Source organism: Rattus norvegicus, chromosome 5 (genome assembly GCF_036323735.1).
Source record: "Rattus norvegicus strain BN/NHsdMcwi chromosome 5, GRCr8, whole genome shotgun sequence".
In the NCBI taxonomy this organism is placed as follows: domain Eukaryota; kingdom Metazoa; phylum Chordata; class Mammalia; order Rodentia; family Muridae; genus Rattus; species Rattus norvegicus.
Genome location: NC_086023.1, coordinates 170313758 through 170339527, shown reverse-complemented (window position 1 = coordinate 170339527; position 25770 = coordinate 170313758). Strand labels below are relative to the sequence as shown.

General features: G+C 51.0%; 1 protein-coding gene across 11 annotated transcripts in view; it reads left to right on the top strand.

The window, feature by feature from the left end:
* Prdm16 (PR/SET domain 16) overlaps positions 1-25770 on the top strand; it is a 324097-nt gene that overhangs the window by 146844 nt on the left and 151483 nt on the right. For 9 of the 11 annotated variants that reach the window (XM_039111366.2, XM_063287045.1, XM_063287044.1 and 6 more), the window contains 1 exon segment: positions 13972-14019. The exons of the other annotated variants lie outside the window; for them this stretch is intronic. In XM_039111366.2, the coding sequence (XP_038967294.1) occupies positions 13972-14019 (48 nt within the window). 11 annotated transcript variants of the gene reach the window in all.

Below are 25770 nucleotides of genomic sequence, written 5' to 3'. Positions count from 1 at the left end.
TTCTGATTTGTGATATTTCCAATTTAGGATGTTTTCCCAGCACATGACCCCACAGCAGTCCCAGAGGCATCATTGTAGCAGTTCGTAGTAATTAACACCATTAGACCAAAACAGGCAAAATGGGCTGTAAAGAGAAAAGGGAGTTTGGGGGTGCTTCCTAGGAAGCTCTCTGTTGCTGTGGACCCTCTGCAGGCTTCCAGGAGGAGAACTGTGCCAAGCTGAGAGGCGAGTCACAAGAGAGGCAGGAGAGAAGCCTAAAGGATCTTTCTTAGTTCCTTCCTAAAAAGATACAGTTGGCCCAACTCTGGAGCCAACCCAGGCAGAGACAACCTTGGAACATGTATAGCACTTGTTGGCTTCAAATATTCCGGCTCAGATAGATGCTCCTCAGCAGAGATCTTCTTATTAAACTTTGTATCCATCCATACTCACCTCACCCCTGACCTCTAGCACACTTCCCCGGTCTCTCCCTGCACAGAGTGTTCTGGGTCCTCACCCCTCTGGCCATACTTCCCAGACTCTCATGATTCACAGTTGGGCAGACTTCAGCTGTCCTTTCAGTCCTGGAGAGGAACAGATAAATGGCCAAACAGATGGCCAAGAGGTTCCAGGATCAGAGTTTCGAACCCATCCGTGCTTAGCACATCTTTTTCTGAAGCTGAGCCCCGCTGATTCAGGTGTCCTTATTGGATTGGATACATTGTTTCCATCACGTCCGTGGGAGAGCAGCCCAGCCAGCTGGAGGAACAGTCACTTCCCTGAATACAAAGGTGGCAAGATACTGAGTTGCTCTAAGCCAGGGAAGGCTGACATATTCTCAGAGACTTTTGTCATTCAGTGTGCCTAAAGATTGGACATGTCACAGGTACCCCAACCTGGTCTTCCTCCTGAGCTGACTGGGGTCATTCTGCCTGCAGATGCTGATTCTGTCACGTTAGCTGGCAGTCCCACTGCAGCAGGCAGGCCAGGAGGTGAGATGGCTGTGTAGAGCAGATTCCATTCAGACCCCCAGGTCTGTAAACTCAGCATCTCATTTGGCGCCTTCCTACCTGTGCCTCCTGACTCAGGCACTGGTGAGAAGCCAGGGGAGGAAGGACGAAAGAAAGGGTCTTGTCTTTTCAGAACTAGAAAGAAGGGAAGGCTGCAGGCATGGTGCTCTCCCAAGGCACATGGGTAACAGGATGCTTCCAGAGAGCGGTATCCTTTCCACTTGCATTTACCCATAGACCTCTAGATGAGGGTTGAGAAGGGACAGAAACACCGGTTGTTACTCACTCCAACAACCTGCTGTACTGGACATTTCCTCCTCAAGGAGGTGACAGTCATTCCAGATTCTCCAGTGTACCCAGGGCTTCCTGAGACTTGTTCTCAGAGTAGAACGCAAGAACCCCTGCTTCCTAGTTCCACAGCCACCTAGGCCAGAGTCTCAACCAGTTCTAACCTTTGGACTAAAAGACCTGCCTGAGGAAGGGACTTCCTCATCTCAGAGGTGACTTACTGTCCCAGAAGGTCATGTGACTCTGAGTCAATTCCCAAGGAATGCTTTGGTATTTTCATTGTGACAGTTGTTGGTACTTCTCCCTGTTGGAAAATGAGAGACAGACAGATAGACAGACAGGGAGATAGAGATAGGGCCAGAGAGAGAATGAGAGAAAGAGGGACAGACAGACAGACAGAGAGAGGGAGAGAGAAAGAGAATGAGAGAGAGGGACAGACAGACACAGCAAGAGACACAGAGACAGAGACATATAGAGAGAGAATGAGAAGGGACAGAGACAGGGAGAGACAGAGAGGGTGAGAGAGAGACAGAAGAGGGAGGGAGGGAGAGAGAGAGAGAGAGAGAGAGAGAGAGAGAGAGAGAGAGAGAGAGAGAGGCAGAACCATTTCAGACTTTCTCCAATTTCGTCCCTTTACTCAAGGGTGACTGCAACTGAGAATCATGATCTTCCAGGTCTTTTGGTTTGGTCCCAGCAGCTGTTAGCCAGATCCGGTGTCCCACAGTAGCCCAGACAAGGCTCAGATCCATCTTTTTCCACTGTCCCAGAGGCAAGCAAGCCCACAGGCAGTTCGAGCTCCACCCTGGGCTGTTTCGTTACCTACATGGGATTTTTGTCTTTATCCCTCACCACTGGCTATTCTGCAGTCAAGGGATAAGGCTTGATGAGCCACCTCCCCCCTGCACGTCCACCACAGAACCCTGTGCTTACTTTTTGGCCCAAGAGCAGATTTTAGATGTCCTTTAATCTCTGCCCTCCCTTGAACCAAGGTGTTGTCCAGGGTCAGTATACTTCTGTAAAGCGTCTGTGTGCTGTACGCAGTCTCCTGCACATGTTTTTGTGATCCTTAAAAACTGTAAGAGCCACATTTATCTGATAGACTGCACCCAAACAGACCCCAGGCTGAATTAGATCTGTGAGCCACAGAGTGCTGATGACTCTTGCCCAGTGCTGGGAGAACCAGGATGGCTCCATCTTTCTACCCTGGGATTGGATTACCTGGTATAGATTAACCTCCTCAGGGCTTGGTGATTGTAGCTAGCAGTCGCAGAAGCAGTTCTGTCTTTGGTGATACTCTTACAATAGGATAATAATTTCTCGATCCCCTTTATCACCCTGGGCAACTTCAGCCCATTTTCTAACCTGTGCCATCCAATGCCACAGAGGCAGAAGAGAGTTGAGAGGCCATCCAAGGGCATGCGTGTGCAGAGAGTGTTACTGGTCTTGGGATGGGCAAAGTGACTTTGAGCCAGGTGCCTTGCTCCAGCCCCATAGCCTCTCCCAGCTCTAAAGGCTCCATGTAGGAAGAAAGGAGAGAAAATACCAGAACTGTCATGGGAGCCTCTGAGGACAGGCAGTCTCAGGCGGTGCACTTGCTGAAGTCCAGCAGGACCGGACAATCCCTCAGAATCCCACAGCATCACCATGCCTTGTCCCAAGCAAGAACAAAAGTGGGGAACAGGAGTTCACTTGGAAACTGGAGGCAGAGTGGGTGGGGTGAGACAAACAAGCCTGGTTTCTCTCATACCAAAGAGCAGATTTGAGCCCCAGGGCTCCTGGCTACAGCCAGTCTAGTGGATTCTGTAAGATCCCTGAGACTGAAACTTCTGAGACATGCATAGAACCCCCACCCCCGACACACACACACACACACACACACACACACACACACACACACACACACACACACACACAGCTGTTCCTGTAATTGGGCCCCATTAGGAAAGTGTGCGGTCTTGTCTGGCGGCCGCTCTCAGCCTCCCTCTGCCCCTTACACAGTGGTTTCAAGTTAGTACCACAGCTGTGACTAAACCCAGACATCTGAGGCTCTGCAGCAGATTGGAAACATCGTTTGTGAGAGAGATGACCAAGTTCCTTACACCCCTTCCTACCTGTTTCTTCAAACGGCACCAGTTCCACAGAGACCAAATGAGATGACGGACCTGTGCACACCTTGTGGAGTTGGCTGTGTGACACTGGACATGCGTCCCAGTCTCTCTCTGAGTCTCTGCGTTCTCTGGCATTGATAGGGATGCTTACTCAGAGCAAGGAATAAGACCCGGGGCCCTTAGTCTCCTTGTTACTTTGTTGCAGGTGGGAATGGAAACAGTGGTACTCTAGCTTCCTTGGTTGCCGGTTTGTGGAACTTAGAAGTGCGCATGGGGAAACTGCTTGTGAGAACCAGAGTGTGGTAAATCTAGGTAGGAACATGATGAAGGAAAAATGGGACCAGATTTGGGGGGGGGGTGTTATAAAAGGAACACCTGTGACATTGTTGATCTTTTCATCTCTAGAATGCACTATAGCCCTCCCTTTCTCTTTTTGTGTATGTGTGCACATTCATGTGTGTGCACAAGAGTTGGCGCATGTGGTTGCAGATGCACATGTATGCACTGGCATGCAGAAGCTAGAGGCTGACACCAGGTATCCACCACTCTGGCTCTCCACCTTAGTTTTTCAAGCAATCTCTCACTGAACCTTAAGCTCACTGACTTGTCTACGCTGGATAGCCGGGGGATCCCCCTGTCCCTCTGCCTTTCCAACACTGGGGTTACAGGTGAATCCAGCTTATTAAGATTTTAGAGCTGAGGATATGCATGAATGCCTGTGTGAGTTTCTATGCGTTTATGTGCATGTAGGTGTCTGGGAAGACTGATATCTTTGGATGTCTTTTGGGTCTCCTGGAGCTGGAGTTACAGGCAATTGTGAACGACTTAATGGGGAGACCAGGAACCAAATCTGGGTCCTCTGTAAGAGCAGTGAATGCTCTTAACTGCTGAGCCATCCCTGCGGACCCTGTACCCCATATTTTCACATGGGTGCTGGAAATTTGAACTCAGGGCTTCAAGCTTATGCTTCAAACACTTTGCCGACTGAGCCAGTGGTGGCTGCATTGGCTGCTGCTGCTGCTGCTGCTGCTGCTCCTTCTCCTCCTCCTCTTCCTCCTCCTGGTCTTCCTCCTCCCCTCCTCTTCCTCCTCCTATTCTTCCTGTTCTTCCTCCTTCTCTTCTTCCTCCATCTCTTCCTCCTCCTCCTCTTCCTCCTCTTCTTCCTCCTCTTCCTCCATCTCTTCTTCTTCCTTTTCTTCCTCTCCCCCCTTCCTCCTCAACTTCTTCCTGCTCTTCCTTCTCTTTCTCCTTCTCTTCCTCCTTCTCTTCCTCCTTTTCTCCTCCTTGTCTTCCTCCTTTTCTTCTTCTTCCTCCTTCTCCTCTTCTTCCTCCTCTTCCTCTTCTTCCTCAGATCCTCCTCTTTCTCCTCCTCTTCTTCCTCCTCTTCCTCCATCTCTTCCTCTTCCTTTTCTTCCTCTCCTCCCCTTCCTCCTCAACTTCTTCCTGCTCTTCCTTCTCTTTCTCCTTCTCTTCCTCCTTCTCTTCCTCCTTTTCTCCTCCTTGTCTTCCTCCTTTTCTTCTTCTTCCTCCTTCTCTTTTTCCTCTTCTTCCTCTTCTTCCTCTCCTCCTTTTCTCCTCATCTTCTTTCTGCTCTTCCTCTTCTTCCTCCATCTCTTCCTCCTTCTCCTCCTCCTTTTCTTCCTCTTCCTTTTCCTCCTTACAGGATCTGAATTTGTTTCACTTTGGCACACTCTACCTCCAGATAATGAACGGCACGTCAAACCCCAGTGAGAAAGTTATGTCACAGCCCCAGAGGAGCTGAATGACCAGGGGTCGAGCCCCTAGGGCCTCCATCATAGGAGATCTAAGAGCTTTCTCTTCACTTATGATTATTAAAGATCGCCCTAACAAATAAGCCATCGATAAGTGGGGTCAGGTTGAAGTGCATTAATATAATTCTATCAATATCAAGGTTATTTCTATAACTAGAAAGGTTGAAAGTAAACGACAAATGTCTGTGTGGCGCCATTAGTCAGGCTGATGACTTGTTTTTCCCACCAAGGAAGCAAAGGTCCTCAGGAGACAATGGGGCACAATGTCTATAGGACCACTGTGGGTCTCTGTGGGGCTGACATCATAGATTCCAGGTGGTACCTGTGGCAACCACCATCCTGCCATCCTGGGTGGGAGGGAAGTATCTGGTAATATCGTCTGCTTAGTGTCCTCGTGTGTGCCCTGCTGGATTTCCAGAGCTCTCGGCAGTGAGGTGAGAGAATGACCATAAGGGCCCTGGGAGTGTGAGCGGACGAGCTACCTCCGGGTTTGTGATGGATAGCGCTCAGAGTTGGTTCAAGCAGTGGGAGACTGAACAAAGAAAGGAGGCTTGGGTGTTCCTGCCTGCAGTTGACACAGGCATCTGTTCTAGGGGGCCAGGAGTGAAGGTCAGCGTAGAGCGCTTGCTTACTGTGCTTCCACTCCCAGCATCAAAGAATGAAAAGAAAGAAGGGGGGCAGAAAGGAAGGAAAGGGACAGGAAGACAGAGAAAGGAAAAGGAAGGGAAGGGAAGGAAAAGGAAGGAGAAAGGAGGCAGGGAAAGAAGGGGGGAGGGACCGGCAAGGAGAGAAGGAGGAAGGGGAGAGGGAGAACAGAAAGGAGTGAAGAAGAGAGGGAAGGAGGAAGGAAAGAAGAGAGGGAAGTGTTCATGGATGGATGGGTACAGGGAGGCTGTCCTGGTGCAGAAAGAGTTCAGACAGCAGGGAGCTTCCCTTACACAAATTAGTCTCTTGGAACTTGCAAGAACATTTACAGCTCCCTTCTGTTTCCTGTCCAAGTCTGAATACTCCAGATTCCATCCTATAAATGGTACATCATTTAGCTCACCCTGGGCCCCGGGTAATGTCTACCAGACTCACCTGTGCCCCTCTGTCTGAATGGTTAGTGCCCTGCGGAGGGGGCAGACCTTATATTACGAGTTCTTACTACAGAACGTCAACCGTCGTGAGCCTTTGGAGGTCACCGTGGTACAAGGTGGAGCGTGTGGTGACGGCTGTGAGGAGCGTGCTGTCTGCAAGCTCACCGTGTGCATGCAACACCCAGTGTCACTTTTAGACAGCCAATCAGTCTAAAGAGCGGTCTAAAGACCGCTGAAGAGTGTTTTCACCTGCCTACTGGCCCCATTCACCCCCAGCTCCTCACCTCATACTGATTTTGGTCTCCAGAGACCAACTCCTTAGAGGATGCTCCAGAGTCAGACCTGGCTGTAGGTTGTTCCCTCCTCACTGCTGGCCATGAGTTCCATTCCTGGAGCCTAAGAGGCTCTGAAAAGGGTTGCTTGCTGTGCGCCACTGGCTGAGAGTGCCACAGACCACCATCACATGTACTTCCTCTGCGGACATCAACCTTTTAGAAGCAGGAGGAAGAAGCCATCCACCGAGAACCTCATATGATCTGGACATTTCGTTCTCCTGGACACACAGGAGCTCATGCCCTACACCGACCCTTCTGGCCCTGGTCCTCAACTCACTGCCTGGGAGGGAAGGGGCACCAGAGCCTACCAAGCCAGACTCACCTGTCACCCCTTCCTGGACTACAGCCTCTTTCTAGATCCCGTGATACAAGCCCTCAGCTTGGCAACCAACTCAGCCCCGGTCCTTGGCTCTCCTCCATCTGACTGTCTGATGGTGACCCTCTTGTCTATTGAACAGCCTCTATCTCTGACCCCAGAGAAGTTAGGCCAATTCTTGTTTGTAGTGGGGAGTCAGGCAGGTGGGGCAAGGTGAACCATAGCACCCCACACAGGAAGTGAACAAGAAAGACAGTCACCTGACACGCATACCCAACCAGGGAAGCTAGCAGCAACCAAGAACAGCATGGGCATGCAGCTGCCTGTCCCCACAGACCCTCCCCATCCCATGCCTCCACCATCTGTCCAGCTCAGGATAATCACCTGTCAGACCGTCAGTGTCCACTTGTATCTGGTCTTGGTAAAACCCAGCTCCCCCAATCAGAACTCCAGACCTTCTGGCTGGACAGCAGCTCTGCCTCTGTGGGAAGGGGCTCTTCACTCCTGTTCCACCTTTGCTGGTTCTTGGCTCACCCCTACCTCAGGATCCCTATGTCAGGAGGAGCCCAGGCTCACTGGCCCGTCCCCAAGGCTTTCTCTTTTACTAATATTCTGAGTGTAGCGAAGGATCCACTGTCTGGCGTGTTATGGAGGGGCTCCAAGTCACTTTCTGTGAGGCGGTGTACACAGAGGTACTCCATGGCTGCCCACAGATAAGACTATGGAGGCACAGTAGTAGCCTGAGACAGACAGAGACCCCATAACCTGCATTATCTGACCAGCCTACGATAGGCAGCCACAAGCACTAGGCAACCTCTCCCGGATGAGGTGTCCCAACGGTATGATCACATAACCAGAGCCGCCCGTGAACAGAGTGTTCTTGGATCATCTGAGAGCCGCCAACCCGTGCCCAGGCTCTGGGTCTGCATCACTGTGCTGGCCAGGCAGCACAAGGCAGGCCTGTGCCTGAGGAAAAATGGTTGGGCACGCAGCTAAGACCCACTGGCCCCATCAGCTAAGACCCACTGGCCCCATCAGGCTGTGAAGAGGGCCAGGCACAGCCCATCCAAGTCATGACGGGTGTGGGATTTGGGTTCTGCCACACCCTTCACGGGGAGTGGGCTTCACGGGAGATTTCTGAGAAAATCAGTGCCTCTCCTCACACAGAGCTAGAGGCCAAGTGACCCAAGGTTTTTTGGCCAGATAGGAAGGCTTTAGAAAGTAAGATGATGTCAGCATTCCCCGGGGACTGGTCTCTCAGAAGGAACCCTGGGGGTGGGGGTGGGGGTGGGAAATGCCCCTGAGGAGAGGAGGGCTGGCTGAGTGCAGACAGGCAGACAGGCGTGGAGACCTCTCTGCATTTCAGGGATGGTCCTCTGCTGCCTGAAGTCCTCTGCTGCTGTGCTAGACTGTGTAAATATTTTTCTTAGGAGGGAAGAGAGAGCCTCCATTCATTAGACAGCTCTCGCTTGTAGGAACTGAGAGGTATCTGTTTAGGCATAAAAGCTAAAAACAGTGTCTACTGCTCTTTAAAAAAAATCATTTCTGCAGCTCAAACACGGCCAAGATGGGTTGTTTTTTTTTTTCAAATGCAATAAATAAATAAATATGACCCCACTCTCCCAGCTGAGAGCTCAGGAGTCTGTGTCAACATGGCCGGATCCTTTGCTCTGGAAGCCAGTGCTGGCCTGGGGATTCAGAACATCTCCGGGTTCCCACTAGAACTGCCAATGGGAAGTGTCCCAGTTCAGCCCTGGCCAACACTCCAGCTGTGGGGAGTGTCCCTCTCCAAGGGAGAGGCGGACAGGCGTCAGGTGTGGGACAGGGACGCCTATCAGAAGGGAGGGACACATGGCTGTTTTCTTTAAATGTGTCTGTCCCACCCACTCTGCCCCTGAAGAGCCCATGTGACACAGGAACAGAGAGGCCCACACTCTGATGCTCCCTGCCCTCGCTTGGGCCATCTCCTTGGCTCTCCCTCTGACTGTTTCCCAATGATGAAGCCTAGATTTCACTGCCTCTGCGCTCTCTCGTGAAGGAGATGTGTCCCAGAAATGTCAGACAACCCAGGAGATGACCAACTGCTGATGTCTTATGGTCTCACTTGATGGGATTTGTGTACCACTTAGAGCAGGCAGGACAGCCTGACTGTAAGACACTGGTCTGGGAAGAAAATAGTGGGTGAACATTACTCCTTAAGAATTTCACCTCCCAGACTTTGGCGACAGCTCGGTGGTCAGCTACAGCGTTTGCTGCACAGGTATGAAGACCCAAGTTCGGTCTCCCAGAACTCCTGTGTGACAACAACAAAATCTATGTATGGTGGTGCATATTTCTAACCCCTGGGCTGGGGATATAGAGACAGGACGCTACCCAGAGCTCACTGACCATCCAGTCCAGCTGAGTTAGTAAGTTCCAGGCCAATGAGGGACCCTACCACCAGTATGCATTAGCCTCAAAATACATGTATGCATGCACCCCATCATCCAGACAGGCTGGCTATTCCTCTCCAACAGCTAGCTGGGTTTAAATCAGGGTAGCCCCCATGTGGTCCCATTCTTCAGCGTATGAGCAGAAAACCCTGCTCTAAGGACAGGCTTTGTAGAGGTCAGTGCCTCTGTTGACGGAGGGGGTCAGCCGCCACCATTCTGTATCTCTGCCCATATTGTCCCCCAAATAACCCTGAGCTGTGGAGCCCACAGTCTCCTCCGGTCAGCAAACAAGGCTCAGAGCCAGGATACGATGCCTGGGAGTCTCCATCATTGCTCCTTCAATAGTGTCACAAATACCGTGCCCTTCTCCCCACCCAGAAGAGATCCTAGAGTCAGCTTCCTGACGGTTCTCAGCTTAGACAAATCCTTGGATCCAGAGGAAGGACTTCAAAACAGATATGGAAGAAATATGGGCTACAGAGACATGGGCTATGTACACAGACCAGATGACAGCTCAGAACAGGCCAGGACCATGCTCCCAGCCCGGCTTGTCTAGCCTTACGTTGGGACTCATGCTGGCTTCCTCTCATAGGTCTGCTCCCAGATTCTTTGAAGGGAGAGACGCCTTCTGGGATCCATTTGTGACACCAAACAGAAAGTCAGCCCCCTTAGGGGACACGCCAGAGTTTCAGAGCTGCGAGCCTATGAGATGCCTGTATGTGTGTGTATACTCTTCACAAACCTCTTGGAGAACAGAGGGTATTTATTTTAAGAGTCAAAAAAGATGTTTTGAGCAACCCCACTTAGCTAAATCCTGGCACCGGTACTCGAGAGAGAGAAGCTAAATGCCGCAGGTCAAACCTCTTTTTTTGGCTAAAATGTTCAATCAAAACACACCTAATACTTCTGCTGGGGTGCCGGGGGCGTTGGGGGGGGAGTTGAGAGCCATTGCCAGCGATCATCAAGCCAGCAGCGCGTACGCCGAGGCTGAGCTAGCAGCATAAAGAGGGTTTTCAGTAAACGGCAGACCAGTCAGGGAGGAAGCCAAGGCTGAGAGGCTCCGGAGTAATGTCCGGCGGTTTCTCCACCCAAGGTCAGCAGCAGGTGAGGAGGCCTCATTAAAGATATTTCTACCTGGCAAGGCTGGTATTAAATCAGAACCCGGCTGAAACCTTCCCTTGCAGGAGGCCTCTGGAATCCTGAGGTGCCAGCTTCCTCTGAGGGTGTGATGTTCCGTGCCCCAGTGATGAAAGAAGCCAGCCGTGGGGGAACTTCCTGATCCTTAGCAGCTCACAGTGTGTCTCAGTCCAAGCTTACATGCCCCACAACCCAGCGAGCATCTACTTAAAGCCTGTGTAGAGAGGCCAAGGAACATAGCCCCGGCCCCTGTCCCAAGGCCAGCCCGGCCCTAGGACCTAGGAAGCACAAGGCTGTTTGTTCCCACTTACTTGGTGACTCTCAAAAAGTTGGGGGATGAGGTTGTTGGTGTCCCTGTGTTTGTGTCTCCATCTGGTCGAAAACTCTAGGGTAGGTAGGAGCCATTGCCACGGCTGTGCGGACTCCTCTGGGAATGAAGGAGCCCACAATGGCATAGCGGATCTGGTGTGATCACACTCATCAGTAGGCCCACTGGACACAGTCTCCGTTCCACGGAGTTAAAAGATGGCAGGTCAGGAGGAGGCTGTGTGGCCACTCACAGGCTGTCTTGCTTGAGCTGCTGAGCGCACCAGACACTCCTGTGCAGCGTGAAGCAGGCTCAGCTAGCCAGATACCAGTCTTTTCCTCTTAGAAGGAAGGGGTGTCTCTAAAGAGGTCCCCTCAGAGACAGCCATATACTATGGAATAGTGAATCGGATTACGAGCAGGTGATAAGCCCTTCCCAGGAAGCCCCACTGGCTGCAGATGCCCTTGCAAGTGTCTGAAGCTTAACTGACCACACAGAGAGCAAAGCAGGCTGGTCTGCAAAGCACAGTCCTCCACATTTATCAGTGACACAAGCTGCAACTTTCGTGTCAGCAGGCTTAGCTGTTTCGGGAGCACCCCCTCATTCTTAGAGATTCGTCCAAGACGGGGTGGGCCACCCCTTCCAGTAGATCTAGGACAGCCCCGCTCTCTTGAGGTAGCAGAACAGCCAGAGGCACCTCATACCCCACCCTATGTCCCGGTCCCCTCTCCAGTGTCAAGCACTGCGTTGACATCAGTGTGTTGGTACAAGGCGACTGTGGAATGCCACCAAGCAAGCTCCTTAGGCTGCTCCTAAAACATTACACGGTCTCCGTGACCTGTCTGCTGACAGGTTCAGCAAACACAGCACTCTCTCAGGGACTTTGCATGTGTGTGTGTGTGTGTGTGTGTGTGTGTGGTGTGTGTGTGTGGTGTGTGTGTGTGGTGTGTGTGTGTGTGGTGTGTAGGTGTGTGTGTGTTTGTGTGTGTGTGTTGTATGTGTGTGTGTGGTGTGTGTGTGTGTGGTGTGTATGTGTGTGTGTGTGTTTGTGTGTGTGTGTGTGTGTGTGTGTGTGTGTGTGTGTGTGTGTCCCTGAAGCCTGGAATCCTAAGAAAGGATCCTAACAGGGTTGAGTTGACCAGTAGAGCATCGAGCTAGGTCAGGCAGCCCAGGATTCCTCACTGCTGGGTGTCAGTACAAGGACCTCCATTCAGTAAGCTAATGGAGTTTGGAGATATGCGCTAGGTTCAGGACGGTGCCTGCTCCTTACTGAGTGTGTAGGACACAGTTTCCACAGGCAGAATTTTCCAGATGGCTCCTCACTACCTGGCCGTGTCTTATCTTCCCAGTGTGAGGCAACCCTTACTAATTTTCTCCTTCTGGCCGAAGCCAGACCATTGAAAGCCAAGAGAGCTGATTGCCCACAGGACTGGCACTCGCCCTGCCCTGGGTAGGCTGCAGCACAGAAATATCACCCAACATATATTTAACCAAGAGGTCTCCATCCCTGCTGGGAACAGCACTCCAGGGTGCAGATTTGGATAGACTGTAGCAGGAAGAGGCTCCTGGGGTGACCTTTGCCTCCAGCCCCTAAGTGGAAAGGGGGAGCTTTCTATGGTTCAGTGGTCAGTCTCCATGTGTCCTCCTTTCTAGATTTATAGAGTTCCTTCCACCCTCCCCAGCTTTGAGAGAGGAGAGAGACCCTAGACGGTGCAGAGGCACAGCCATCCACAGCTTGGTTCTGACTGGCTTCTGTGGCTGAATCAGCCAGGCTAGGCAGAGTCCATCACTGGTTACTGACATAGCCTCCTCTGGAGGCCTGAATCTTGCATGCCGTTCACCTTGCTTCGCCTCAGTCTGCTTAGAGTCACTTTCCAAACCACACTTTCAGAATTTATCAAAAGAAATATCATGAGATTCCCGATCAGTTAGAATTCCCAACATTCAGAATATGGCCTCTTATTAATACAGCCTGGCCGGCGTACGCAGGCACACGTGGGCACCTCAGGGAAGTAGGAAGCCCTCAGGCCTGACACCACTCCTCATTGTGTTTTTCAAGTACGGCTTTCCACCTTGGCACCTATTCTTGCGGAAGTGACGTTATAATTTACAAACAAGAGTCTACGTGCTGGCTTCCAGTCTAGGAGGGAGAAGTCCAGTTTCTACCGTTCCTTTGTCGTTTGTCAGTTTACTTAGCTTCAGCACTTCTCGTCTGGTCACTGACGTGCCAGCCCTCTAGAGCAGGGTTGGTGACTTTCTGAGAGGATCCGTGGGGTAAGATGCCACAGCTGTGCAGACCCGAGCTGAGAAGGCTCCGGATCTAAGGCTGGAGGTCTCCTTCTCCTTCTGCCAGATGTGTCTGTGAGGTAGAGGGATGAGAGTCTACACTGCCCACAGCCGGACAGGGAGGGCATTCAGTGATCCACTGGGCGCCTTCATGATGTCCGGCACCACAGCTGAAGAGGTGCTCCTAAAATAACAACAGAGAACGTTCTTCCTCCCCAGCACCGGTCACGTCACTGCAGAGCGGTGACATACTGAAGTCTCAGACTCAGAAGGAGTCCCGTGCTTGCCCCCATCTCCTAAAGCAGAGCTGAACTCAGATTCCACCCCTACCCCAAGTTCTACCTCCTAAGCCAAACTGGAATCCCCAGGAGGTCAGGGCCTGAAGCCTAACTTACCCTTTAGGGCTGGGAAGCCCGGAGCAGAGCCATTTCTACACATGTTCCACCCAGTTTTCTGGCAGAGCTCAAAGTCTGCTGTCCCTTTCAAGGTCTGAGCTCCCTGCTTGTTGCAGCCACAGGCAGCCGGCCTTAAGACACTGCAATGCCAGACCTCAGTCTGTGAGGTGGGTTCTCACACGCAGACCATAGAGCAACTCCACAGTCCCAGGCAAATGGAGGACCTCTGTCTAGAATTTAGGGCGTTAAGCAAATGATCAAGGACTCGCGAATACACTTTGCTCTTGATGGTGGATGTGATGTGACTAGCTATATGAATGCTAGTAAGGGAGGAAAGGGCTAGCCTGGTCTACAATTCCAGGTAGATCAGGTTAACCCTTTCCTCCCTCGTGTTGCTTCCAGTCAGGATATGTTATCACAAACTAAAAGTTCTCCATGAGATCCTCCTGCCTTTGTCCTGGCAGGGACATTGATCTGCCCATGGTTCAGAGCCCTCTAACAGTCCTTTCCAATTTGCTTTGCAACAGATGCTGACAGACACAGAGGTGTCATCCCAGGAGAGCTGCATCAAAAAGGTAGGCGGACACTCCCTCACTGCCGTCTCCCCAGCACCCTTTCGTGCAGCTCCTGGTGGGGCAGCTGTGTAGTCTTGGTTGTTTCTGAACCACAGGGGACAGACACAGTCCACAAGCAGGGTGTTATCTGCACACACCACATAAATGCTGTTAGGACAGAAGCTCATTTTCACAGTGTGAGCAAAGGGGGTGTCACCTCACCAAACACACCCAGCTCTTGAGAACAGAGGAGAACCCGTGCCCGTGGGAATGGCTACAGGCTATGCAGACACATGGAAACCAAATAAAGACAGGTTCTATTTATTTAACTATCTCCAGTGGATACTCACATGAAAAGAAAACCAGGGGGGTGGGGGCACAGATTCAACAGATCCTTGTGCTTGTGCTCTTAACTCTCAAAGAGGGCTCGCGCGTCACTTTAAGTAAGCAAACCATTAGGCAAGGGAGAAAGCATCAACTGCATATTGTCTACGACTTTCTGGATGGTGATGGATCATAGCTGGTTGACAGATACGGCTCTGAAAGACCCAGACACACACACACACAGAGAGAGAGAGAGAGAGAAAGAGAGAGAGAGAGAGAGAGAGAGAGAGAGAGAGAGAGAGAGAGAGAGCGCTCTGCAGAGGGAAGGGCACAGGTGACCCAGGGACACACGCAGAGGTTCGAGCATACCCGAGCGTTTACACTGTAGTCTAAATGGTGGCAAGGAGATGCTCAGCTCACCAGATACTGCAAGCAGTGCGTGCACGCAGAGGAAGACACTCACGTGCACGTGCTCCTGCAAGCATCATGTCCTGTGTTCAGGATTTTCCCATGAAGACACCCAGGAACAAAAGTGGACACAGAGCTCCGTTCGCACACACCCCTACCTGGAAGTGGTGGCGTCTTAGCGCAGGCTGCTGAGCATGCTCCTGTGTCAGCGCCACACGGTCTGCCGTGCTATTCGCTTGGAGGCTTGCCCTTGAGGAGCCCCCACTACTCAAGTGAGCAGGCAAGCCTAATGTGTAGTAGTAGGCTAGGCATGTGGGCAGAGCTGGGCAGTGTGGTAGTCACCGGGACCCCCTTGTCAGCTCTTCATTGGGTGTGCCTAGCTGGAGGTTATAGGGAAAGGTGGGCTCTGGAGGATCCATCCAGCTTGGGTAGAAAGGTTAAGAAAGGTCAGTGGTCAAGTTAAAATGTAAAGGGGCAGGGGGAGAAAAGTGCCGTATGCGTATGCTCTTGAGTGGAACCAAAACGACCCGGGACGTGATGAGCCTGACTGCTCTCCTCTTGCTCTGGGGTGGGAAGCAGGCTGTTTGTGATCTGGGCTCCTTTTATTTCTCCCCCTCTATGAAATGTGGCTCCGTGAGGTGCCTAACTGGGTCCCCGGTTAACCTGAGAGCTGCTCGAATTGTGAGGTACTCTTCTCACTTGATGCTCCGGCCACAGAGCTGCCTCAATTTGTGGTGCCTTCAAAGCTGCAGGCCGGGCTGAGCGAGGGTCTGTCTCAGAGCATCAGAGGTTGGAGAGGACCAGGCTGGCTGGCTGCATCCCAGCAGGTTTCTCAACACTCAGCCCTGCCCTCTTCCTCCTTCCGCCCTACTGGAGGAGGGTAGAGGATGTTTCGGGGCCCAGGGGCCGCTGCAGCACACGCAGGGGCTGCTGAACAGAACGGTTTCAGACGTGCACAGCATTTGGGCATTGCCGTGCTTCTCCAGGGTCAGGAGAGGAATTAAAACCTAGTCTGAGGTTTGAAGCTGAGTGGTGGGAGCTGAGGGGGGACTGAGCTGGACATGGGAGGTAGAAGTCAATAGTAGAGGGGTCATACTTTCATCTAGCTGGAAACATCTGCTTCACCAGCAGTTTGTCCCTTAAGGGACACCCACGATGGAGCCGGCAACTTCCTGCTGTTTTATTTTGTAGTTTGGGTTACCTGAAGGAAGACGCGCACACTGATATAAAAAATGTAGTAGGGGATCGTGGGGCAGTGGGGCGTGTGGAGGCTGTGTGGCCTTGGGCTGGTCAGTGGCTGTCTCTGAGCTTCTTCTGTTTCCTGCCGTCTGTCAGCTTCTGTGAGACGCAGTAAATTTAGTTTAATTCTTTCAGCCCTTGACGCTGATGCAGGAAGGAGAGATGGGGGAGGTATTCTGATGTGAGTATTAAGCGTTAGAGGGCAGGTTACCACAGAGGTACTGCACTTATCTTAATTTATTCAGAATTTACAGAAGGAGCTCAGGGCCTGGAAAGCACTCGGGACAGCTGTGTCAGGTTTCCCAAGCCTGCACTGGCCCAGTCTCTTTCCCCTCTCCCTTTCACTCCCCTTTGTCCCTCCCTGGACCTGGTCTCCTGCTCACCCCCATTAATCCTTCTGTCTCTTACTCTCAGCATCCCTGTGGGCCCCATTGTCCCCAATATTGTGGCCTCAGGGCCCTCGATTCTTTCTGTGCCTGTGTTCCAAACTTTAGTGCCATCTCTGCTCTTGTCCTCCGTGCCCTCAGGGCACATCACCTGAGCTTCCCCAGAAGTCACTTTGTCTATGGTTGGATCCAGCCATGCCTCTTCCCACACTGGAACCCAGGACCTCTGGGGCTGCCCCTCTGCCAGAGACTCTATTTAGTCTGTTTACTTAGAGGGAAGCCCGGGGGCTCCTGGAGAGCAAACATCTGCGGGAGATAATCTAGCGAGCTGTCCATCCATCACTTGGCCGCCCGGCTCCCTGGAGAGCACGCCGGAGCCCGTAATAAAAAGGCCGGGAGAAGAGGCTTTGGGGACGAATAAAGAGCCGTGTTAAGGGCTCGCAGAAAATGGATGGAAGACATTATTAAGGCTCAATGGCCGCCTTATCAAAATCCAATAGGATAGACATTTGGCAAAGGCTTAAATTTATTCTTTGACTTTCCGGAGGGTTTGAATTTATCCGTTAACAAGAGAGTAGTCCACCCGGGGAGACGGTATCAGCCGAAGGAATTTTGATTCAATCTCCTCAGTGATATGAAAAGGGGAAACACGAGGCCCCATGGCCCTTCTCTTTGTCCACTTTATCTTGTTTTCTTTCAGCGTTTTGCAAAGGAAGGAGGTGTTAATACAGGGCGACTGTGGAGAAAACACAAGTGAAAGGAAGTGACCCTTTTCTCCTGCGTTCTTATTTCCACCTTTCCTCCCTCTCTCTGCTCCCTCTCCGCCCACAAATAAAGAAATCAGGGATTTGTACCGTTCTAAGGAGCCCGGAAAAGGCTCCCTCCTCTCTGGAAAGGCCCAGGCAGCACTCCTCTTCCATGGTGGGAGGTGTGGAAGCAAAAAAAAAATAAATAAATTGAGAGGGTCAGCGCCGGGTCCATAAATCTCTTCCAGTTATTATTTCGTACAAAATGCTACAGGTCATAAAAGCCGCCTGATAGCCCTCAAGTGGTTCAAACAGGATGATTGATTGATGTTTATGAAAATCCGTGAGATGGTTATTTGGGTGTTAGACCCGTAGCCTCTCCCACTGGGTTCGGGGACCTTTTTTCCCATAGTCGGGGCGTGGATGAGCCGCCTCTGGTGACCGGAAGCCCAGAGGCCTCGTGGCTCCTGAGGGATGACTGGAGCCAGGGGTTTGAACTCAGCCTGCTGGGGAAGTGGCAGCCTGGGCAGCCGTGCAGCTACCAAGTGGCTTTTGTGCAGCGATCATTTGGATGTCACACAGGGCCACAACGGAGTGGAGCGAGCTGTTTGCCTCTGCAGACCGTTTCTTCACAGGGAAGCAGGGATTGGTTTATATTGTTCCTGTGTAGTTGGAGGGTGAGGCAGCGGGCAGACACACACACACACATACTCACATACTCACACACACACACACACACACACACACTCTCACACACAGACACACACACAGACACACAGACACAGACACACACACACACTCACACACAGACACACACACACAGACACACAGACACACACACAGACACACACACTCATACACACACAGACACACAGACACACAGACACACAGACACACAGACACACAGACACAGACACAGACACACGCACACTCATACACACTCACACACACAGAGACAGACACACACACTCATACACACACACTCACACACACACACACACACACACACACACACACACACAGAGTGGGGCTCTGTGACAAGGCTCTGACCTGCAGGTCAGGATCTGGCTGGTATTATTGGACCCAGAAGGCTCTGCACCACCACCCATAGCTTGGCCATCCTGGGTTACACTAAGGGCTGCCTGCCGCTGAGGTGAGCTTAGAAACCTCTCCCTCTCCTGCCCTTACCAGCCAGCTGGCAAACCATCAAGGCGCATAACTATACTGCAGGTTTTTCTTCTACAGACTCTCTCTATTACAAAAAATAAAATAAAATAAAAAAATAAACAACCCTCCCCCCATAAAACTAAAGCAAGACACACCACTGACACAGCAAACGCTGCGACCGAAATTATTAATTCGCATGTGGGATCAGTTATGTCTTTATGAAATCAAAGTGTGTTTGGCTGCCCCGGAGACAGCCCCGAGTTGATTTTGATAATCTCGGGCTGAATAGACTTGCCTCGTTGCAGTAAGCCAGGGACAAAAGGCTGGACAGTGGTTGAAAGCCCTTTGAGGACATGTCTCTCTTTCCATTGTTCTGGGGTTGCTGATAAAAGAACCCGGAGTCCATTAATTCAGTGAATGAACATATAGCAAAGTCAGTCCCCTCTTGAGAACAATAATGTTGAGGTCAGCTTCAGTTGCCATGGAAACTAAGTACTCCTAAGAAGTTTGCATCCTTGATTTTGCTGAATCAAAGGCAGCAAAGTGAGGAGGTGTTACACTGCTCCAAGACAGCAGAAAGTCGGGAAGCGCTACCTCCTAGGGTCCCTTCTCCTGAGGGGCCGGCCGGGGCTGCTGGGCTGGCCTTGGGGACCCTCAGTGGCTCTTTGAAACCAGCCTCTGTCTGGCTTGAGAGGCCCCTTCCAGGATTCACTCAGAGATAGGCAGAAGGCTGTCTGGGGGCAGGGCTGCTGTGGAAGCTCTAGCCACCCCCATGGGGCAGCTCGGGGCCCCAGTTGGACTCTGACCTCATCCCCTTACAGCACTTGAACTAACTTCTTAGGGAAGGGCCTCGAACTGTGGCCCCTTTGCAAGATGATAAGGGTGACTAATGGCCCGTTAGCGTGGCCCCAGTGAGTTATGGGCAGCCCCGAGCTTGGTGATGACTGTATAAACGCACCTCCTGAGCTGAGGTGATGTTGATTTCCCTCACCCCTACTGGAGGCTCCCTTAAATCAACTCGAACCATCAGATTAGGTGGGCAGAGGTGCAGCTAATTAATTTCCTGGCGGTAATTTTTTTTTTTTTTTTTTTTTGGTTCTTTTTTTCGGAGCTGGGGACCGAACCCAGGGCCTTGCGCTTTCTAGGTAAGCGCTCTACCACTGAGCTAAATCCCCAGCCCCTCCTGGCGGTAATTTATTACCTGCTCCCGTGGGTGTTGTCTCCAGGGCCCTGCACGTTGGATGAAGGCTGAGGCAGTACTCAACCAACTGGAGGTACACAGGGCTTGGGGCAGGCCACGGGGACCCTGTTTATTTCTACCTTTCTGTGAGAAATGTCGGGTTTTGCCCTCTCGGAAACCTCTTACATGGCACCCATGTAGGATCTGTGGGGAAGTCTCTAGGTAAAAGTCCTAGAGGAGGTCAGGAAGGGTTCCACGGAGTGGAAAGCTGGCAGAGCCTACCCTCCCTGGGTTTCTAGCAGGGAAGGGAGAGCAAGTGTCCCTGGGGACTCTTTGCTAGCCTCAGAAACTGTCAGCAGAGAGACTGGCCCCTTCCCTAGGAGACCTGGAGTAAGAACCATTATCCTGTAGTTTGTCCCCACTCAGGAGCCAAGCCCTGCTCTTACTTCAAAGCCCTTGGCTTCGAACTTTGAAATTGTGACCACATTGCCTGCCTCTGAACACAGGACATGATATAGGCCCAGAGTTTTGCAAAACCTGGGGAGTGAGTTGGATCTGGAGGGAACAGCCTGCACTACGCCAGAGTGGACAGGCTGAGCAGCAGGGACCATGGCAGCTTCTCCATAGAGATCAGAGGGGGTGGGGGTGGGGGTGGGGGCTTGGTTGTCCGAACTCAAGAGGCATCTGTCTCCAGCGCAGAACACAGTTCACAGTGACTGGCTGTCCAGCCTCCCAGCAAACCAGCACCTGTGTGTATACAGGTGACCCTTGTGAGGGTTCTCAGACCCCGTCACTGTCACCCAGGCAGCCCTTGCAGGAGAGTACTAGGGATGACAGCCAAGCAGCGTGGCCTCTCCCGCACCCGGATCTGAGCAAGAATTTATAGGCTGCATTACTGGCTTTTATAGGGGCCAGATGGAAGCGTCAATAAAGTCGGTCCGTCGTCTTCAGGTGTGTGCAATACTGAGCTAATTAAACTGTGCTGCACTATTAGGGGAGAAATATATATTGGCTGCAGAGCCTCATTAGGCTCTTCTGCCTAAACACACAGGACTCAGCCAAGTCCGGAGTCTTAGGGATCGGTAGGGAGGGTCAGCTGTGGCTGCAGGCACCCACCTGCTCATCGTTCCCATCATTAGCATGCACGGCGTGAAGACACCCCGAGTTCTGAACAGACAGGGGGTACCGTGTTCTCTGGGCAGGGATGGTTATCAGCTTGGGCACCACAGATACCTTGAACGCTTCCCTGCAGCTGATCATCTTGTCAGTGTCCTGATGTCTGACAGGGCTGCATCCCTGGAGGAACATCTCACAACAGGATACAAACGTTGTCTGTTTCTGTGGTGTAGGCTAAGCTTCCCCGACCTCACGGGCAGCTTCTGGGGTTAGGGCAGAGCCTCTTAGTGCTTTGTCTCCGAGTAGGATTTGGGTGGGCCCCCAGAATCTCGGAGGTGGGGAGGCTTCCCCGGACAATAGCTGTCTGGTTGGCAGGAGGTCTCTGGAGGAGGCAGGCTATTGTGGAAAACTGTCATACCTTCACTTCTAGAACCTGCTGTTAGAGACCTGCCCTGGGTTCAGGGAGGATAGCCATGGGTAAGCGCTGCCCAGTCCTAAGAGAAGGCATGAGCCCACTGACATCCCCAAAGTGCCTTCCTTTGCTTGCTGATTCTTCTAGGGCAGTGGTTCTCAACCTTCCTAAGGCTGTGGCTCCTTCATATAGTTCCTCATGCTGTGGTGACCCGCCCCCCAACCATAAAGTTATTTTGTTGTTACTTTTTAGCTGTAATTTTGCTACTGTTATGAATTGCAATGTAAATATCCCACATACAGGACAGCTGATACAACCCCAAAGGGGTTGTGACCCCCAGGTTGAGAGCCTGTTTTTTAGAGGGTAGCACTTGCTTCTACATCCATCCTTGATACTCCTGCTCTGTGGGGTAACATGTGCAGCTGGCACTGCTGTCCCAAAGTCCAAGCTCTAACTTGCAGAGCACATCTGTGCTTTTCCCGGGCCACGATAGAGGCAGGAAAACAGGGTGAAGGGGAGACAGACAAACATGATGGGTTCCGCCTCCCTGTCCCCAAGGCACTGTGTGGCAGGTGACACATGCAAGCTCATCTACATTTGTGTCCATTTACAGAGTGCTAGTCTTTGTGACATGTTTGCTGTCACCCTGCAGACATTCCTAGCCTGGTTTTACTCAACAGGAGAACAGGGAGACAGCGGGACAGGACCCAGTGTGACACTGTCAGATGCTAACCAGTAGCCAGGTTGTAGCAAGGACTCAAGTGTGTGCTCAGTGGTCCCACATGGCTCCACCAGGCTCTGCAGGCCTGGTGGGATGCTGATCTGCACCCTTCTATTGTCAGAGTTGCAGTGGCTGTGTACCATAGGCCCAGCTGAGTTCAGGACTTGCAAGCCTGAGTGAGCTGGAGTCATTGAAAGTAGGTATAAGTTCTTGTCATGATCAGGCTAGAAGACAAAGCCTTCCAGGAGCCAGTGACTTGAACTAATCTCCCTAACTCACTCAAGTAGACAAGCCAGGATGCCCATGGTCCAGCCCAGCATGACTCTGATGGCTAGGCCCAATTGGATATGAATATCTATTGTCACCTGTCTGGGGTGTATGACCCTGAGGCTCTGGGGTGGAGGGGAAGAGGTAAATGGGCTCACTTCTATGTCTGGGTGTTGAGAGAGCCACTCTGTCTGCTCTAGCCTTGGCCAGCAGGACCGGTGGGAAGTGAGCACTGCCTCTCAGATTTATGCCACAAAATGGATGGGTCAGTAGGCTTCCTGAAGGAGCGTGTGTCTAGGCTGCCATCTGTCTAGCTTGTAGGTCACAGGTGAGGGCAGCGCCATCCTTCTGGATGTGTTCAGAATGAAGCCAGAATCAATAAGCCTTAAGTGAAGAGATAGAAAGACTGAGAAATGCACTGTCACCCTACCATCACATTCAACTGTTGTGGCTGTACCTGCCCCTGCTGGACTCAAGCCAACCTTTGGATGTGCTTAACCCTTGAGAGTGATTGTCTTATCCTCAGGTAGAAACTCTGCGCTTCTGGCTACTTGCTTGAGGAGATGTGAAGTGAATCTTCACAGGTGTCCCAGGGCCTTTTGCTGGGAGAGAACGTGCCTGGGGCTGGGAAAAAAACGAAAGTCAGGGTATAGACAACTTGACATCAAAGGTTGGGCTTCCAGCTCAAAGCACGAAACCAAAAAGAACAGAAATCTTAAATGCATGTGGACCTGTGGGTGAAGCCATCGCAGATGAGTCTATAGAAGGATCCATATCTGTCATACTGGGCTTAAGGAGAAAGGGGGCAGAGTGATCAGAGGGGAAGGGGAGGGTACACAGGTTTGTCAGAGCTGGGGACAATGCTTTGATGCTTTAGGTCTATGGCAAGAGATACCAGGCAGTGTCCAATGTCCAAACCCAGAGAAGGTTCTATTCAGAGTTATCCTGAATGTAAGCCTGAATTCTGGTCAGTTACAATGTATCAGTATATTAACATTGGTCAGTTACAATGTATCAACATTGGCTTATTAACTGTGATAGGTATGACTGAAGCCCTAACAGGGACCTTGTGTTAACTGTCAGGACAGCCCTGGTCAGGTCTGGAGCAGAGGTGTGTGCATCTCTGTAAGTGCGCTCATGTTTCCAAAAAATCAAAACTTGTAGAAAAGGGAGTCTTTATTTTCCTTTAAAGTTTTAAGAGCTGGGGAGGTGACTCAATCAATAGGGTTCTTGGTGCAAGCATGAAGACCTACGTTCAGGTCAGCTATAGCAACGTGTGCCATAATCCCAGAACTAGGTAGGTAGGGAGAGGAGGATACTTAGCCAAGTTAGTTGGCTAGTCAGGGATGCTGAGCTGGTTAAAAAGATGCCTGCCGTTAACCTCTGGCCTCCACATGTATGTATGCACATATGTACATATGCTGATCGTGAAAAAGTGGCCCATTCTACCCATGTGTGGAATGCACACAAAGATGTACACGCACGAGGAGGCTAGAAGGAAATATTCGCACGTCGAGCTGCTTCCTGGTGACATCGTGGGGATTGTATTAAGACTGCACGAGGTGGACTGCAGTCACTGATACGTTAGAGCACTTAAAGTACGTCACACACTGCCAGCCAAGGTGGCACAACCCATGGCAGGCATACTCAGCCCTGGTGGTGATGGTCGTCAGTCTTGGCTTTTGAGTTCAAAATTTTTGTGTCTTGCCTTCAAATGAGACCTTTGGTCCCACTGGCGTAGATACTGGGTGACATTCTGCCAGCTGGGGCTGAATGGAGACACCTTGGGCACGGGTATAGGACATTCCTATGAGTATAGGGGGATAGAACAGCCAGTCTCTATAGCCATGTCCCACAGAGCTCTTTGCCTCCTATCCTGTAGCCAGAAAGTTCCAGAACCATCCTGAGGAGCCGCGCTGGGCTTCTGAGAAAATAAACTTTCTGGTACTTTGTAAAGTTTGCTGAGTTTTGAAGGCTGCCGCTGTGGTGTGACTGCTCTTCCAGACAGACTCTTGCAGGACTTTTTGAATGTTGGAATCCCCCAGCCTACTAAAATCTCTGCTTCCCTCACCCATTGAACAAGCATCCCCTAAGCACCTACTGTGGGGAGCAGGGAGCTGTCCGGGGTGCTGATTCACCAAGTCTCTCTCCTCCTGGAGTCAGGGTCTTGAGAACCCAGTGGCACGCACAGAAGGTCCTTCTCTCCACTGTTCTTTGTCACACCCCGTGGTATGCCTCACAGGGAAACATTTTCAAGACTCCCCTGTGCTGTTTGCTCTCTGCTATTTTTAATTTTTTCCTTTTTAAAATTTTTTTTGCAATTTATTGTTTTGTTTTCTTTTTTAAGAATGTCATACCTTCCCCCAGACCACCTCTTCCTATGATAAAATAAAAGGCTCAAATACATGGCTCCTTAGTCTGCAGTGCTAATTGTTCATGTGTGTATGTCGGTAAATACAACCTGGTAAGGTCATTGAGTGTTGCCCACGTGTTTTTAGGGATGACCTCTTGGGATTGGCTAACCTATCATGGGGTTCATCCCTGTAGAAAGCAGATTCTCCCTCTCCAGAAACCATTAGTAGTCTGTAGTTCTCCTAGTGGTGAACCCCGTGCCATGTTGGTTTTTTTCCTGTCACCATATTTTTGAAGCTTCCTGGTACAGCTTCCCTGTCATATATAGAAAACAGTCTCCTAGTCCACAGTCCTGGTCCTCTGGCTCTTACAATCCTCCTGCCCCCTGCTGTGATGTTTCCCAAACCTTAGTTATGGTAGTGTAGAGCTGTGTTGTCCGTGTGTCAGCTGGGCCAACCCCACAGTCAGTCCCTGCTGCACTTTGGCCAGCGTGGCTTTTTAGAACAGTCTGTGTCTACTGCAATCTTTTAAATTTTAAAATTCTGTGTGTGTGTGTGTGTGTGTGTGTGTGTATGTGTGTATCTGTGTATCTGTGTATATGTGTATATCTGTGTGTGTTTGTGTATGTATGTGTGTGTATGTGTGTATGTTTGTGTGTGTATGTGTATGTATGTGTGTATGTGTCTGTGTGTATATGTGTGTGTATGTGTGTGTATGTGTATGTGTGTGTATGTGTGTATCTGTGTCCATGTGTGTATATGTATCTGTGTGTATGTGTGTGTGTATGTGTATGTATGTGTGTATATGTGTGTATCTGTGTCCATGTGTGTATATGTATCTGTGTGTATGTGTGTGTGTTTGTGTGTGTGTATGTGTATGTATGTGTGTGTGTATATGTGTATATGTGTATGTGTGTATCTGTGTGTATGTGTATATATGTATCTGTGTGTATGTGTGTGTTTGTGTGTATGTGTATATATGTGTATGTATATGTATGTGTATGTGTGTATGTGTGTATCTGTGTCCAAGTGTGTATATGTATCTGTGTATATGGGTGTGTGTTTGTGTGTGTATATGTGTGTATGTGTGTGTATGTGTGTGTGTGTGCTCACATGCTCACAACCATGTGTGTTCCATGACTACAAGTGTTGGAGGAGGAGAGAGGACTTTCAGTCGTCCGTTCTCCCTACTTCCACTGTGTGGATCCTGGAGATCCAACTTAGGTTGTCAGGCTTAGTAAAAGCACCTTTCCATGCTGAGCCATCTTGCTGGCCCTGCCCTGTGCTTTCAAGGCAGGAATGCACCATGTGCAGAAGGGCTGGGCTATGCCTCTGAGCACTGGTGAACCAGGAGGCCTGGCCTAGTCACCAGCAGCTCCTCCTTTTCCTCCGCCATACACAAGGAGAAACTGCAAGGCCAACAAATCGGTTTTGGTATGGGGGAGTGCAACTCTT